Genomic DNA, 15,721 nt, shown 5'->3' with positions numbered 1-15,721 from the left:
TACCTGCTTGGCCGTTTTCCTCAACACACACAGAGCTACTTTTATACTGCATTAGACCATTTGTTCCCCCAAGGTCAGGATTCACCACTCTGACCGGCAGCCGCCCCCCACAATCCCAAACAGAGGTCCTTTCAACTGGAAGCTGGGGCACGCAAAGCAGAGGCCCTTCCCCTGAGCCGCCCCCGCCCCCGAGGTAGACTGCCTCTAAACACGGAGGCTCCATTGCGCCCATCACGCCCACTTGTCCTGAATCTTGGAAGCTTTTTCTTAAAAAAGGGGGGGGGGGACACATCCGATCACCGACATTCGTTCACGCCCCCCTCGGCAGGGTATCCCTCGCCCTTCCTTGCTCCCGAGTAAACATGCATCGGATCACACCCCCTCCCCCCCGAGTTTACCACGAAAAGGCGAAAGTTGGGGCCAACTCACCTCTCTCTTTCCTCCCGGCGCAGCAAAGGGGCGTGCAAGAGGGGGGAGGGTGGGTGGGTTTCCCCCTTCCCCTATTTCCTCCAGCCAACAAGCCCCCCCTCTCTGCTGACTCCGCCGCCTGCAGCCCTCCCGCCTCCTCCCAGCGCTGCCAACTCCCCAGCGGTTGGTGCAGAGCGCCAGGGGTTGCCGCAAACTGCAGGCATCACCTCCAGCATCCCTGCTTGGAAAGGCAGGCAGGGTTTTTTTTTTTCTCTCTCTCTCTCCCCCCCCCCCTTCCTCCCCCGGGTCAATTTCAAAGCTGCGTCCCCTTTAACACCAGCTGATTCCCTACCCGGCTCGCCCGCCGCCTCTTGGGAGCCGTAGTCCCAGCTCCCGCTCGGCGACCGCGGGCGGGTCGGCCGAGCACTACAACTCCCAGGGAGCAACGCGAGGCCCGGGATTATCGGCTCCCCCGCCCCCTTTACCCCACCCCAGCTCTTTTATTTTATGTTTGTGTGTTTCTCCCCCTGCGGCGGCGGACAGCGAAGGGGAAGAGGTAGGTGATGCACTGGATCCAGGTGCGCCAGGTGTGCATTTGGCTTGGGGCGGTCGGGACCGGTGGGCCAGGTAGGGTCGACGCCGGGCACCTCCGGTTGAGACGAGATCGGGGCCCGGAGAGCCCAGGCTGAGGTTTTGCCCCCTACCAAGAAAGTGCATTTGCCAGCCAAGGTTGCTATTTTGCTGGCAGGAAGCGAATTGGGTAGAAAGCGAATTAGAAACACCGGTTGAGCAAAAGGTCCCTTTGAATGGTCTTTGTTTTGCTTCGCTTTGGCTTTGTTTTTTGCCTTCAGCCTCTGAATGGGAACCGCTGATATATATTTTTTGTTCTTTTGCTGCCTGTTAGCAGAAATCCAACACAGAGTTTCCCTCTCCTGCCCTGCTGGAGAGGGGAGAGCAGCACCTGTTGAGTGTCTGCCTGTTAGCCATGTGTGGAGGGGCCTTAATGGGGGGAGGAGGTGGACCTAGCAAATGCACCGTGAATCCTTTTATAGTTTGGTTGAGAATATCGTTGGACACCAATCGTCCGAATCTTAACAAGGTGTTTATTAATTTAATGGCTTAGGAAAATGTTATGCTGCCTCTCCAATTTCCTGCCTTACAAAAGGCCAACCAAATAGGCAGCAATTTATGTGTTGGTTTTAAAAACATGCCATTTTGCAAGAAATTAGATGGCTGTTGTGCGTTGCCGTGGTCTGGTTGTTTTTGCCCCGAACGTTTTGCTCCAGGCTACTACTCACATCTTCAGAGGCATGTCACAGTAACATACACTTCTCTCCGTAGTACCCGTGCTGTGACATGCCTCTAAAGACGCCAGCTACAGGTGCAGGTGAAATATCGTGAGCTGAAATGACCAGACCACGGCCACACGGCCAGGAAAATCCACAACAGCCAGTCGATCCCAGCTGTGAAAGCCTTCAATAATACAAATTAGACTGCATTTTCCATCCCGGTAGCAGGACAGTGTTGTGCAGTGGCTAGAGTGTTGAGTGTGGAATTAGGGAAAGTGTAGGTTGGGTTCCCATTTCAGAGTGCAGCCGTTAAGCTGTCTTTGGTCAGTCCAAGTGCCTACCTTGTAGGGATGTCGCGATGCAAAAGTATTATCCTTAGACCCTTGAAAGAAGTCCAGGTTATAATTACATTCTTTGGCATGTCACTATAATTCCTATTTGTAGAGCAGCAGTGGCGTAGGAAGTTAAGAGCTCGTGTATCTAATCTGGAGGAACCAGGTTTGATTCTCCGCTCTGCTGCCTGAGCTGTGGAGGCTTATCTGGGGAATTCAGATTAGCCTGTATACTCCCACACACACCAGCTGGGTGACCTTGGGCTAGTCACAGCTTCTCGGAGCTCTCTCAGCCCCACCTACCTCACAGGGTGTTTGTTGTCAGGGGGGAAGGGCAAGGAGATTGTAAGCCCCTTTGAGTCTCCTACAGGAGAGAAAGGGGGGATATAAATCCAAACTCTTCTTCTTCTCCTCTAGAGATGAGGATCAATGATTAATCGATAGTGTTTTGTCCAAGGCAATACAGTGAACTGTTGACAGAGCTGGGTGTTAAACCCAAACCTTCCAATTCTATCCATTAGTTTACCCTACTCTATCCATTAGTCTATTCCATCATAATAGGAAATAAAACCTGCTGATTTGTTTCCTTATAGCTGATTTGTTTCCTTATAGCTCCTGGATTTGTTTTGCCATCTTCACATTAGCCTGTAGCAGTTACAGTGCCAGACTAGGATCTAGAACAGTGGTTCTCAACTTTCCTAATGCTGCAACCCTTTAATACAGTTCCTCATGTTGCGGAGACCCCCAACCATACAATTGGTATATATAAAATATAAAAAGACTGTTTCCCGATGGTCTTAGGCAACCCTTGTGAAAGGGTCGTTCAACCCCCAAAGGAGTCGTGGCCCACAGGTTGAGAATCTCTCTTTCTAGAATCTAGAAAATCCAGCTTCAGATCTATACTCTGCCAGACTAGGATCTAGAAAATCCAGTTTCAGATCTATACTCTGCCATGGAAGCTTGCTGAGTGACTTACATCCCAGGATATTAAAAGAACTGGCAGAAGTAATCTCAGGACCACTTCCAATAATCTTCCAGAACTCCTGGAGAACAAGAGAAGTCCCAGCAGACAGAGGGAGGACTAAAGTTGTCCCCATCTTCAAAAAGGGGCAAAAAAGAGGACCCAAACGATTACCGCCCAGTCCGCCTGACATCAATACCAGGAAAGATTCTAGAGTAGAACATTAAAGAGACAGTCTGTGAGCACCTAGAAGGGAATGCCATGATCACTAAAAGTCAACAAGGATTTATCCAACACAAGTCATGCCAGACTAATCGTATCTCTCTCTTTTTTTATATAAGAGTGACAAGTTTGGCAGATGGAGGGAATACTGTGGATGTAGCAGACCTTGATTTCAGTAAGGTCTTTGAGAAGGTGCCCCATGACATTCTTGCAAGCAAGCTAGTAAAATGTGGGCTAGACAATGCTACTGTCAGTTGGATTTGTAATTGTTGGACTGACTGAACCCAAAAAATGCTCACCATCTGGTCACCTTTGTAAACCGGGACGGGCGGGTAGGCGGGTGGCCGCGCAGGGCGGGAAACGGGAGTGCCCCAGAAGGACGTGCTCCTGCGGCCATGTGCGCGGGAGGCTGCCGCATTGCCTTGCGCCCCAGAGGGCAGTGTGGCAGCCTTCCAAAAATCAGGACACTTCAAAAAACCCGCAGGACGTGGGATAAATTGTTTTAAGGCGGGACTGTCCCGCCAAAAGCAGGACATCTGGTCAGCCTACCAATGGTTCATCTTCATCCTGGAGAGAATAACTAGCGGGGTGCTGCAGGATTCTGTCCTGGGCCCAGTACTATTCAATATTTTTATTCAGTGATTAGGATGATGTCATACAGATCATGCTAATCACATTTGCAGGTAACACCAAATTAGGAGGGGTCAGAATTCAAAATGACCTGGACAGATTAGAGAGGTGGGCCAAAACTTACCAAATTAATTTCAGCAGAGATCCATGTTAAGATACTTCACTTGGGCCGAAAAAACTAAATCCACAGGTATAGGATGGGTGACACCTGGCTTGACAACAGTGCATGTGAAAAGGATCTGGGAGTCTTAGTAGACCACAAACTGAACATGAGTCAGCAGCGTGTTGCAGCAGCAAAGAAAGCCAATACAGTTCTGGTCTGCACCAACAGGAGTCTAGTGTCTAGATCGAGGGACATAATAGTACCACTCTATTCTGCGTTGGGTAGGCTTCTTCTGGAATACTGTGTCCACTTCTGGGCACCACCATTCAAGAAGGATATTGACAAGCTGGAATGGGTTCAGAGGAGGGCAACCAAAATGGTCAAAGGTCTGGAATCCATGAGAATTCCCCATGAGGAGAGACTTCAGGAGCTGGGGGTGTTTCGTCTAGAGAAGGGAAGGTTAATGAGTGACATGATAGCCATGTTAAAATATTTGAAGGAATGTTATGTTGAAGAGGGAGCAAGCTTGTTTTCTGCTGCTCCAGAGACGAGGACCAGGAGTCAAGGCTTCAAGCTACAGGAAAAGAGATTCCACCTAAACATTAGGAAGAATTTCCTGATGTTAAGGGCAGCAGTAGGATATGCTGCCTTGGATGGTTGTGGAATCTCCTCCTTTGGAGGTTTTTAAACAGAGGCTGGGTGGCCATCTGTCAAGGGTGCTTTGATAGTGTATTCCTGCATGCAGGGGGTTGGGCTGGAGGGCCCTTGGGGTCTCTTCCACCTCTATGATTCTACGACCTTGTGCCAGCCACACATTATAAGCCTGACCCTCCTTACAGGGTTGTTGTACAGATAAAATGGAGAAGAGTGAATGTTATCATCTGCTTTAGTCCCCAAGGCTATTAGAAGGTAAGATGGAGCAAACTTGCAGCCCAATCTGGGGGACAGAGACAGGTTGTGTGAGCAGCACGGGCTCGCGCTCACATGGGTGCCCACCCTGCTGGCGTGAAGGACAGCTATGCCTGTGGAGAGAGCAAAAACACCGGCGGGCAGCCCCAACCCAGCTCTATGGTGCCCAAACTTGGAAGGGCCCACCCCCAGAGGTGGGATCCAGCAGGTTCCCACAGGTTCCCGAGAGTAGGTTACTAATTGTTTGTGTGTGCCGAGAGGGGGTTACTAATTGGTGATTTTGCCCCGTGATTTTTGCCTTAGTCACGCCCCTCCTCTCAGCAGTAGCGCGCAGAACTTGAAGCAGTCTAGCAGGAGGTGCCCCGGCATGTGTCGCAGCCTGCGCCTGCGTGCATTCGTTTCCTTGCCACAGCCCCGCCCAGGAATCCCCCGCCCCCGGATTGCCCCGCCATGCCCCTGTCATGCCCCGCCCAGCCCCATTGGCGCTACGCCACAGTTTGAATCCCACCACCATGGGAACCTGTTACTAAAATTTTTGGATCCCACCACTGCCCACCACCACCCTAAATCTACACCAATGCTTGAGGCAGTGTAGAAGGCCAGAGGTGTTCCCAGCGCTGGAGCTGACTTTAATTGACTCCCACTGGGCTTTCGGCTCAAGAACGTTGCCCTCTTCAGCTGCAGACTTAACACCACTAGTCGGTCCTTTTTTTCCAGTGGGGTTGTCTCAGGCGGCGGTAGGGGCATTGTTTGTTTTTGGACCCCCCCACACCATCTGAGATCCCTTTGGAGGCAGCACAGAACTGAACACTCTGGATCGGGCTGTTGGTTGCACATCTGGTCCCAAACTCTGTTATTTTGCTGTCCTAAGGTGACCAGATGGTCACCTTTGTGAACCGGGAGGGGGGGTAAGCAGCCGTGCACGTGCACATGCTCGCGCAGCCGCAGGAGCGCTTACCTTCTGGGGCTTTACCCGTTTCCTCGGCCTCTGTGACAGGGCGGAAACCGGCTAAGTTCCCATCTAAGGCAGCGGCGCTCCTGCGTCACAAGCACGCATGCGTGAATGGCAAACACCCCCCCCCCCAATGGACAGAGGCGCCTTCAGTTCCCAGGCTGCTCCCCCCGCGGACAATTTGTCCCGCGTCCCGCAGGTTATTTCAATTGTCCTGATTTTTGGGAGGCTGCCACACTGCCTTGCGCCCCAGAAGGCAGTGCGGCAGCCTCCCAAAAATCGGGACAATTGAAATAACCCACAGGACAAATTGTTTGAAGGCGGGACTGTCCCGCCAAAAGCGGGACGTCTGGTCAGCCTGCAGAAAAGGATTGTTAGTAGTACCGGGAAATTAAACTAAGACAGCAATCCTGCGCAAACATACTTAGGAGTTAGCCTGGTTGAATGTAGTAAATGTGACTAGGACCAAGCAGTTAGGATTAGAATCAGCAAACAGACGAAGCACGCTCTGATTTTTCAAACGTCTTTTAACTTTTCAGTTCCGACGCCAGCATTGGTAAATCATCTACTAACACAAAGCTACGTCCCCTTATTTAACTGCGCTGGCCTAGATTAAGATCTGGCCTAGATTACGATCCCACGAGCAGGACTGACTTGTGGGATGAAAGGTAGGAAGGGGAAAAAAATATCAGCCGAGCCACATGCAAAGACAATTATCTGCACTTTGCCCTGGATCGTAAAATAAACAAGGAATTTAAAGAAGGGGCCTCTATTGTTATAACAGTATATGTATTGTTGTGTACCTATTCTCATAAGTCCCAGCTGTTGTTTCTTTAAAAAAAATACACTAGCCATTTTCCTTGTGGATATATAAGGAGAAAGGCATATATCCACCAAAAAAGGCTAGAAATATACATTTAAAAATGAAAACTGGAAATGTACAGAACTTGATACACATACTGTTATAATATTAGATAAATATGGTGATTGTTAAATGCCTATTTTTTTAATGAAAAAAAAACCCAAAGACCTGGGGAAAGGGCAGGATAACTGTAGGGAAACCTTCCATAGTGGCTGCAGAGAAACCATAGAAACCTATCCCTGTGTGGAAACGACCATTATTTCCTGGATTGGCAGGCATTACACATTCTCCGGATCAGCCAAGCCTTTTATAAATACAAGGGACGTGGCTTTTTCTGTCTCGGCTTGCCTGGCCAACAGAGCAGTATCTTCTGGACTTCAACATCTTTCTTTTCTAGCTCCAGCCGCCAATTTCAGCGATCCTGAACTCCAGAATACACCTTCAGGGCAGAGGTGGGATCCAGCAGGTTCTCACCTGTTCCCGAGAGTGGGTTACTAAGTATTTGTGTGTGCCGAGAGGGGGTTACTAATTGGGTCTGCTTTTCCGTTAGAAATTCCATTCGGTCCAAAAATCATAAAGTCCTGTTGTTTCCTATGTGGCTGGTTAGCGAAGGTAGAAAACGGGATAATTCTCCCAGTTGGGCTGTTTTAAAAACATGTTTTAGAAATATGGTGAAGTTCCTTGTTTAAGGAAAGTCTCCTTCTTTTGATTTCTAGAAACAAAATTAAGTATTTGAAAGTATTAAGTATTTGGCAGACAGTCAATTAGAGGAGAAGTAGTTGTTTCTGTTGCCAGTAGACGATGGGACTTGCTATAATGAGTTTAAATTATGGACAGAAAGATACCAGCTGGAAATTAGGAACTTTTTTTTACAGTAAGAGTTTTTTACAGTAACAGAGACATTATTAATGCCCCTCCCCCGGAATGCCCGATCACGCCCCCGTCATGCCCCACCCAGTCCCATTGGCGCTACGCCACTGTTTGAATCCCACCACCATGGGAACCTGTTACTAAAATTTTTGGATCCCACCACTGCTTCAGGGTCCAATTTGGGGAAAATCCTCCTGGCAACGATACCTGTATGGTCTCTTGTTCAAGCAGTTTACAAAACCAGAACAGAACGCTGTGTTTTGGGGCTGTTCTCTTTTGCTGGATGGAGAGTGCTTGAAAACTAACCATGGGCTGTACACCACCATCCAAAACTGGTTTGAAACCAAGTTCGTATTCAAGATTTGTGTCAAAGATGGCTTTGTGAAAAGGGCTAAGGATTCTCTGTTAAAGACTCTTCTCTCTTGGAGAATTACCGTTGCCAGGATCCCTTGATAGAAAGTTACCAAGGGCTAGACTAGGTTTTAGTCTGTGTACTGCAGATACCACAAAATCTGCCCCCACGTTAGCTGGCTATCACTCCGAACAAGGCTACGTCAAATAAAAACAGACCGCTTGGCCGGTCGCTCCACATTTTTCGATAGCGATCAAGTAGGAGTTAGCCGGTACAGAACAGCTGGTGTCGAAGTAAATATTTTTTTCACAGATGGTTTTAAATATATGTAATGGGGGGAAGGTCTAAAGATTTGGAGGGGAAATGAATCGCTCAGACATTTTGATTGTTAGCTTCATTTGTATGCCGCTTTTAGCACCCACAATGGCTTGCACCAGGCTGGCGAATTGTCTGGTGCAAAGGTGTTTTGAATGAGGCCGTTGGGCTCTCGGAAGTGTATTCAGACCCAAGCGTGGTATAGTGGTCAAGAGCAGGTGGAGAACCGGGTTTGATTCCCCGCTCCTCCACCTGAGTGGCGGAGGCTTATCGGGTGAACCAGATGTGTTTCCGCACTCCTACATTCCTGCTGGGTGACCTTGGGCTAGTCACAGTTCTCTCAGAACTCTATCAGCCCCACCTGTCTCACAAGGGGTCTGTTGTGGGGAGAGGAAGAAGAAGAAGAGTTTGGATTTATATCCCCCCTTTCTCTCCTGCAGGAGACTCAAAGGGGCTTACAATCTCCTTGCCCTTCCCCCCTCACAACAAACACCCTGTGAGGTAGATGGGGCTGAGAGCGCTCCGAGAAGCTGTGACTAGCCCAAGGTCACCCAGCTGGTGTGTGTGGAAAGGAGCTTGTAAGCCACCTTGAGTCTCCTTACAGGAGAGAAAGGTGGGATATAAATCCAAATCCCTCCTCCTGCCTCTTCTTGTCAATTAACATCTGAATCCCAGGAGGCCCCTCTGCCCTATTGTTGGCCCTCCCCAGTTGGCCACTGTTTGGTCTAGGTGGCCACTGGTCCGACTGTGACCCAGCAGGGCTGTTCTTGCGTTCTCGTGAACAAGCCCAGGGGCTCCGTTAGCTTTGCCTGCAAAATCAGGCTTCGCTTTGAAGAATATTTTTTGAAGACGTCGTGTTTTCCGGGAGGCGGGGAACAAGAGGGCCATTGCAAAACAGGGCTGAAATAAAATATTATCTGAGGTAATGGCACACTTGCGAGGCTTCTTGCATTTACGGCCTGGAACAGACTGTTCCGAAAGGATTCGAGAGAGGAAATTTCATTAGCTTGGAGACAATCTGGCGACCGGCCCTTCTTCGTCAAGTCTGGACTGTCCTGTCCTTTCCTGGGGCTGTTTTGCACACGTTTGATATTGCTCCATTCTTCCTCGAAACTTGAAGGTCGGGTTGCTGAGTGGGTGAGGTGACTTTGTTGAAAAGTGCCGCAATTCGTGGTACTGTCGGGTGCCACGGAAGTTCCGTCTGTGGTGGTTCAGTGCTGCGGTCCTGGTAAGTGGGGACCAACAAAGGCTATTTCAAGGATGGCCCAGAGGACCGTACTGGCATTCTGATAAAACAGGGTTTTCCAACATGGTGCGGGCTCTTGAGCAGACTGAATCAACAGGACCCCGAGGATACATTTTTTAAGAGCAAGTTTCTAGTCCTCATGTTTATGGATAAAGATTGCAGCAAAAATTGGAGTGGAATTGAGGATGAGGGCAAAGGTAGACTTATAGTCTAAAGAAGTAGGAGGAGAGCAGCAGTGGCGTAGGAGGTTAAGAGCTCGTGTATCTAATCTGGAGGAACCGGGTTTGATTCCCCGCTCTGCCGCCTGACCTGTGGAGGCTTATCTGGGGAATTCAGATTAGCCTGGGCACTCCCACACACGCCAGCTGGGTGACCTTGGGCTAGTCACAGCTTCTCGGAGCTCTCTCAGCCCCACCCACCTCACAGGGTGTTTGTTGTGAGGGGAGAAGGGCAAGGAGATTGTAAGCCCCTTTGAGTCTCCTGCAGGAGAGAAAGGGGGGATATAAATCCAAAATCATCATCCTCTTCCTCTTCTTCTTCTTCTTCTTCTTCTTCTTCTTCTTCTTCTTCTTCTTCTTCGGATTTATATTCCACCTTTCTCTCCTGTAAGGAGACTCAAGGAGGCTTACAAGCTCCTTTCCCTTCCTCTGCCCACAACAGACACCTTATGAGGTGGGTGGGGCTGAGAGAGTTCGGAGAGAACCGTGACTAGCCCAAGGTCACCCAGCAGGAACAGAGGAGTGTGGAAACACATCTGGTTCACCAGATAAGCCTCAGCCACTCAGGTGAAGGAGTGGGGGATCAGACGGGGTTCTCCAGATTAGAATCCACCTGCTCTTAACCACTACACCACGCTTGGGTCTGAATACACTTCTGAGAGCCCAATGCCCGCATTCAAAACACCTTTGCACCAGGCAGGCAGCCAGCCTGTTTCACCGCTCCTAACCACTATCCATGTTGTTTTAAAATGTTCAAATGTTTTAATGTTTTCTTGTGTGCTGCCTTGGGGATCTCCATTGGGTGGAAAGGCAGCATAAAATTGTCTTGAATTTATTGTAGTCCACCCTGAGACAACGGAGCAGAACGGGGAATAAACGCAAATAAATAATATTTAATGCACCAAATAATTTTGGTTCACCATCTTCATGAGCTCATGAATCTTTTGGACCTCAAAATTTAAATGATTCTGGTTGCTGTGGGTTTTCCGGGCTACGTGGCCGCGGTCTGGTGGATCTTGTTCCTAACATTTCGCCTGCAACTGTGGCTGGCATCTTCAGAGGTTTATCACAGAGAGAAGTGTGTTGTGCATTGCGTCCTTCCCTCTGTGATACACCTCTGATGGTGCCGGCCCCAGATGCAGGCGAAATGTTAGGAACAAGATCTACCAGAGCACGGCCACACAGCCCGGAAAACCCACCACAACCGGTTGAATCCAGCCGTGAAAGCCTTCGACAATACATTAAATGATTCTCATACTTATGCTGATATCTATTGTCCTCCCCACTCCAAACGTTTTCTCCAGTTGCGTCCCTAACACGCCATGTCGGAGCCCATAACGCTCAACGTCGGTGGGAAGCTGTACACCACTTCGCTGTCAACCTTGACCAGTTTTCCCGACTCCATGCTGGGCGCCATGTTCAGCGGCAAAATGCCGACCAAGAGAGACAGCCACGGAAACTGCTTCATCGACCGAGACGGGAAGGTTTTCCGCTACATCCTCAACTTCCTGAGGACCTCTCACCTGGACCTTCCTGAGGACTTCCAAGAAATGGGCCTCCTTCGGCGGGAAGCCGATTTTTACCAGGTCCAGCCACTGATCGAGGCCTTGCAGGAGAAAGAGGTGGAGCTCTCAAAAGCGGAGAAAAACGCTATGCTCAACATCACCTTGGATCAGAGGACTCAGACGGTTCACTTCACGGTCCGGGAAGCCCCCCAGATCTACAGCCTGTCCTCGTCCAACATGGAAGTGTTCAACGCCCACATCTTCAGCACGTCCAGCTTGTTCTTGAAGCTCCTGGGTTCCAAACTGTACTACTGTTTCAACGGCAACCTGTCGTCTATATCTAGCTACTTGCAGGATCCTTACCACGTGACCTTGGACTGGGTTGCGAGTGTGGAAGGCCTGCCAGAGGAGGAGTACACCAGGCAGAACTTAAGGAGGCTGTGGGTCCTGCCGGTGAAGAAGCAAATCAACACTTTCCAAGTGTTTGTGGAGGAGGTCCTGAAAATCGCCATGAGCGACGGGTTTTGCGTCGACTCCTCTCACCCGCACACCTCGGATTTCATGAATAACAAGATCATCCGACTCATTCGGTACAAGTAGACCTCATATTCCTGGCCCCTTGTCCTTTCATGACCGTAGTGACGTGTCGCGATCGTACCTCGACACAGGTTGTGTGTTTGCACTTCACAAAATGCCGTGCTAATCTGAATGACCAATTGCTAATGGGACTAACATGGGCTGAAACTCTTGAACGTGGAGGTGCAATAAATCTATATGTGTAGGCCACGCAAGAGGCAGGGAACCCAGATCTTGCCTGTTATGTTTCATGGAGATCTTTGGTTCTGCTTGTGCTGCTTACCATTCCTCCTAGGATCGCTCTGGGAAAGCCCCTTGTGTGTTATTTCACTGCCATGTTGGCACCGGCTATGACATCAGCATTTATAAGCTGGGACGGGGGATTATGTCCTGTATTCCTTCATCTCCTTTTGCGGGGTTGAAGCCACTGTGCCTGACTGACAAGAGATCGGAGCTACCACAGTTGAGGGAAGGTGGTGATGGCGAAGCATCCATCTGCTTGTAAAATAATAAATGTGCCTACCTCTGCTGTGGAAAACTCAGCATTTCCAATGGTTTACATAAAGGTTCCGCTAATCATGTGACTTATTTTGACCTGTCTGCTTTGATTTTCTCAGCAGACAAGGAAGCTGTCTGTGGTGCAGTCGACCAGAAAAGATCGGTTGGGAATCTCGAATCATCGGGGATCTAGGGGTCGCATAGCAGTTTATGGGTCAGGAATAGAAGAGATTCTGGAAATCAGCCGGTCATGACAGCCGCTAGGGCGGATTCCCTTCTGTCTTGCATCGTGTAGTCCCTGGTGCACGGATGGGAAATCGCTTGAGTTCTGCAGGGCGGCAGTTTTGACCCAATTCAAGTAGAGCAGCCATTCTCAACCAGGGTTCCGTGGTACCCTGGGGTGCCGTGAGCATGTCCCAGGGGTACCGCGGCAACACTACCGCCCCGCCCCCTCATTTTTGTGGTGTCTCCCACCGGCGCCAGCAAGGACATGGAGCTGGCCCATGGGGCAGGGCCTGCCACAAGGTCAGCAGCCACCCCCACCCCCAGTGCTTCCCTTCACCCTGGGAGGGGAAGGTGGGGTGTGTGGCAAGCAGGGGCAATGGGAGGGGAAGGTGGAGGGTGGCGGCAGGGGTGCCGTGAGATATGAAGAGTGAGGTCAAGGGTATCCTGACCTCGAAAAGGTTGGGAAACACTGAAGTAGAGGGTTGTTGATAAGCAAACAGCCTGTACAAATAACGTAGATCTAGCTAAAACAGAGTGTGTCCGCAGTACAATTTTATCACGCCGCGGCCACCCATTGGGGGGGGGGGGGGGGGAGGGGCGCATGCAAAACTCAGTGTTTGCACCGGGCTCCATTTTTCCTAACTACTCCTCTGGTAGAGACTGCATACCTTAAAAGGCCTGAGAAAGGAAGAGTTGGAGGGCTCGGGATTTCAAGCCATGGAGCCAAGGATACATAAGTTGTTAGATCTATAGTCTGTGTTCCCAAATCTCCAGGGAATTTCCCAACCTGCAGTTGGTAACTCTGGAGTAGACTAAAAGCCACATGGGTTGGGGGTGTGGCAACAACGAAGGAATAGGGGATTGACTTAGAACAGTGATGGCGAACCTTTTTGAGGCCGAGTGCCCAAATTGCAGCCCAAAACCCACTTATTTATCGCAAAGTGCCAACACGGCAATTTAACCTGAATACTGAGGTTTTAGTTTAGAAAAAAGGTTGGCTCCGAAGCATCCGTTACTCGGGAGTAAGCTTGGTGGTAGTCAGTGGCTTTGCTCTGAAGCAACCTGCAACTCTTTAAACGGGTAAATCATGACCCTAAGAGGGTTTACTCAGAAGCAAGCCCCAATGCCAGCAACCAAGCTTACTCCCAGGTAAAGGATTGCGCTTTAGTTCTGATCGTGCTTTAGTTCTTCGCATGAAAATCAGTGGGGTTTAACAGCACTTAACAGGGTTACCTACACTGCTTCCCCAAAACTAGATCTTAGGTTTAATGCTAATAATCGAGCCCAGCGGCCCAGGCCAGCCTAGATGTTGGGGGGGGGGCAGTTTCCCCCCACCTGACGAACTCTGTTTGCACGTGCCCACAGAGAGGGCTCTGAGTGCCACCTCTGGCACCCGTGCCGTACGTTTGCCACCACTGACTTAGAACTTCAAACATTTCAGCCCCGCCCATGTCGACGTGTGGAAGGTGGGGCTCCGCGACCTGCAGCGGGGGGAGGGGGGAGGAGGTTTTGTCCCCGGGCGCCATTTTCTGCCCATACGTCTCTACAGCCTTAACATAGATTAACTACCTTGGGGACCAGAATAGAGAAGCATGTAATAATAATTTCAATAACTAGCTGTAAGATGATGCGCCTTCAAGTTTTGAATAGCAGTCCAAGGATGATGGGGGTAGAAGGGGACATGATATAAATGCTCAGTTCAGTTCTGTGTATTTACAGTTTATTTGTCCAGCAGATTAAAAAAGGGGGAGAGGGAAAAACCCTACAGCAGTGGTGGCGAACCTAAGGCACGGGTGCCAGAGGTGGCACTCAGAGCCCTCTCTGCGGGCACGCGGGCACAGAGTTCGTCATGTGATAATAGTGTAATTATTTCAGGGAGATTATTAGCATTCAACCTAAGACCTAGTTTTAGGGAAGCAATGTAGGTAAACCCTGTTAAGTGCTGTTAAGCCCTATTGATTTTCATGGGAAGAACGAAAGCGTGATCCTTTACCTGGGAGTAAGCTTGGTTGCTGGCAATGGGGCTTGCTTCTGAGTAAACCCTCCTAGGGTCGTGATTCACCCGTTCGAAGCATTGCACAGTTGCTTCAAAGCAAAGCCACCGACTACCACCAAGCTTACTCCCAAGTGACGCGCGCCTTGGAGCCAACCGTTTTTTCTATACCAGGGGTAGGGAATCTTTAACACTCAAAGAGCCATTTGGACCCGTTTTCCACAGGAAAAGAAAACACTTGGAGCTGCAAATAATTTTTGACATTTAAAATAAAGATAACACTATATATGTAGGGGTTTTTTTAACCTTTTACTCCGCTCATTCTGAGAAGCGCATGGATGCGCCTCGCCTCTGCCACCTTCGCAGAGGCTGGGGCAAGGATGAAGCTGGCGGCTCGGCCTCGCCGGCTGCCGGGAAAGCGCCCGCCCCGCTCCAACGGGGCGGGCAAGAGGGGAAGCCCGCGGCGCAGCCCAGTTGACTGTAGGCAGTTGGTGCGCCCGCCCTGCTGCCTGCAGGGCGGGCAAGGATGGGGCCAGTGGCTTGGCTCATGGAGCCACAGTGCAAGGGCAGAAGAGCCTCATGCGGCTCTCGAGCCGCAGGTTCCCTACCCCTGTTCTATACTAAAACCTCAGTATTCAGGTTAAATTGCCGTGTTGGCACTTTGTGATAAATAAGTGGGGTATGGCTTGCAATTTGGGCACTCGGTCTCAAAAAGGTTCGCCATCACTACCCTACAGGGTAATGAAGATGACTTGATAGAAGCACTCAGTTCAGTTCTGTTTATTTACAGTCGTTTGATCAGCAGATTAAAAGAGAGAGAAAGAAAACTAAAAAGTAATCAATCAGTAGTCAGCAAGATGACACCGCGCTTAGGATAATGGGGATTTATCTTTCCCTGTCCCTAAGCACCATATAGTTTGTTCTGATAATTTTAGCCAAGCAAATGTTTGCAGAGCAACTGCCTTGGGAAAGTGCTGAGTTCACCGTGGCCTGGAAAAATATCAAAAATATGGTCTGAGTTTGGAGACAGCGAGGGAACGGCTCCATCAAAGCATCTGTGGGAACAAACATCAGCCGGCTACTTTGTTTTGCCCCCATGTCCGAGTGGCTCTTTAAGATTAGCACTTATTCACCAACGATGTTGTCTGACTGCTGTAGAAAGGTTATGGATGCCATTCCGTTTTGCAGCGAACGCCAAACTTCGTGACAGATTGTGTCACAATGCCTGCTATTGTGGAAACACAGGGTCCCCGAG

General features: G+C 49.8%; 2 protein-coding genes across 2 annotated transcripts; both read left to right on the top strand.

Moving 5' to 3' along the window:
• The first annotated feature begins 362 nt into the window (after positions 1–362).
• Positions 363–3,209, top strand: LOC125431245 (proline-rich receptor-like protein kinase PERK8). The gene is made up of 5 exons (XM_048494006.1): positions 363–413; positions 514–591; positions 749–964; positions 1,750–1,805; positions 3,068–3,209. The coding sequence occupies exons 1-5, from the start codon at positions 363–365 to the stop codon at positions 3,207–3,209; spliced, it is 543 nt and encodes a 180-aa protein (XP_048349963.1).
• Positions 856–12,701, top strand: KCTD21 (potassium channel tetramerization domain containing 21). Its single transcript, XM_048494613.1, has 2 exons — positions 856–964; positions 10,974–12,701. The coding sequence occupies exon 2, from the start codon at positions 10,992–10,994 to the stop codon at positions 11,772–11,774; it is 783 nt and encodes a 260-aa protein (XP_048350570.1). The 5' UTR covers positions 856–964; positions 10,974–10,991; the 3' UTR covers positions 11,775–12,701.
• The last annotated feature ends 3,020 nt before the right edge of the window (positions 12,702–15,721 follow it).

The sequence above is a fragment of the Sphaerodactylus townsendi genome, linkage group LG04, assembly GCF_021028975.2.
Source record: "Sphaerodactylus townsendi isolate TG3544 linkage group LG04, MPM_Stown_v2.3, whole genome shotgun sequence".
In the NCBI taxonomy this organism is placed as follows: Eukaryota; Metazoa; Chordata; class Lepidosauria; order Squamata; family Sphaerodactylidae; genus Sphaerodactylus; species Sphaerodactylus townsendi.
The sequence above is the reverse complement of the archived record's forward strand: the minus strand, read 5'-3'. Positions and strand labels throughout refer to the sequence as shown.

Excerpts from the sequence above, each read along its gene's own strand:
- LOC125431245 (XM_048494006.1), top strand. The coding sequence starts at position 363 with ATGCATCGGATCACACCCCCTCCCCCCCGAGTTTACCACGAAAAGGCG. Across the intron at positions 592-748 it reads GCGCTGCCAACTCCCCAGCG|CTGATTCCCTACCCGGCTCG; the intron begins GTTGGTGCAGAG and ends CTTTAACACCAG. Across the intron at positions 965-1,749 it reads CGGACAGCGAAGGGGAAGAG|TACCCGTGCTGTGACATGCC; the intron begins GTAGGTGATGCA and ends TTCTCTCCGTAG.
- KCTD21 (XM_048494613.1), top strand. The coding sequence starts at position 10,992 with ATGTCGGAGCCCATAACGCTCAACGTCGGTGGGAAGCTGTACACCACT.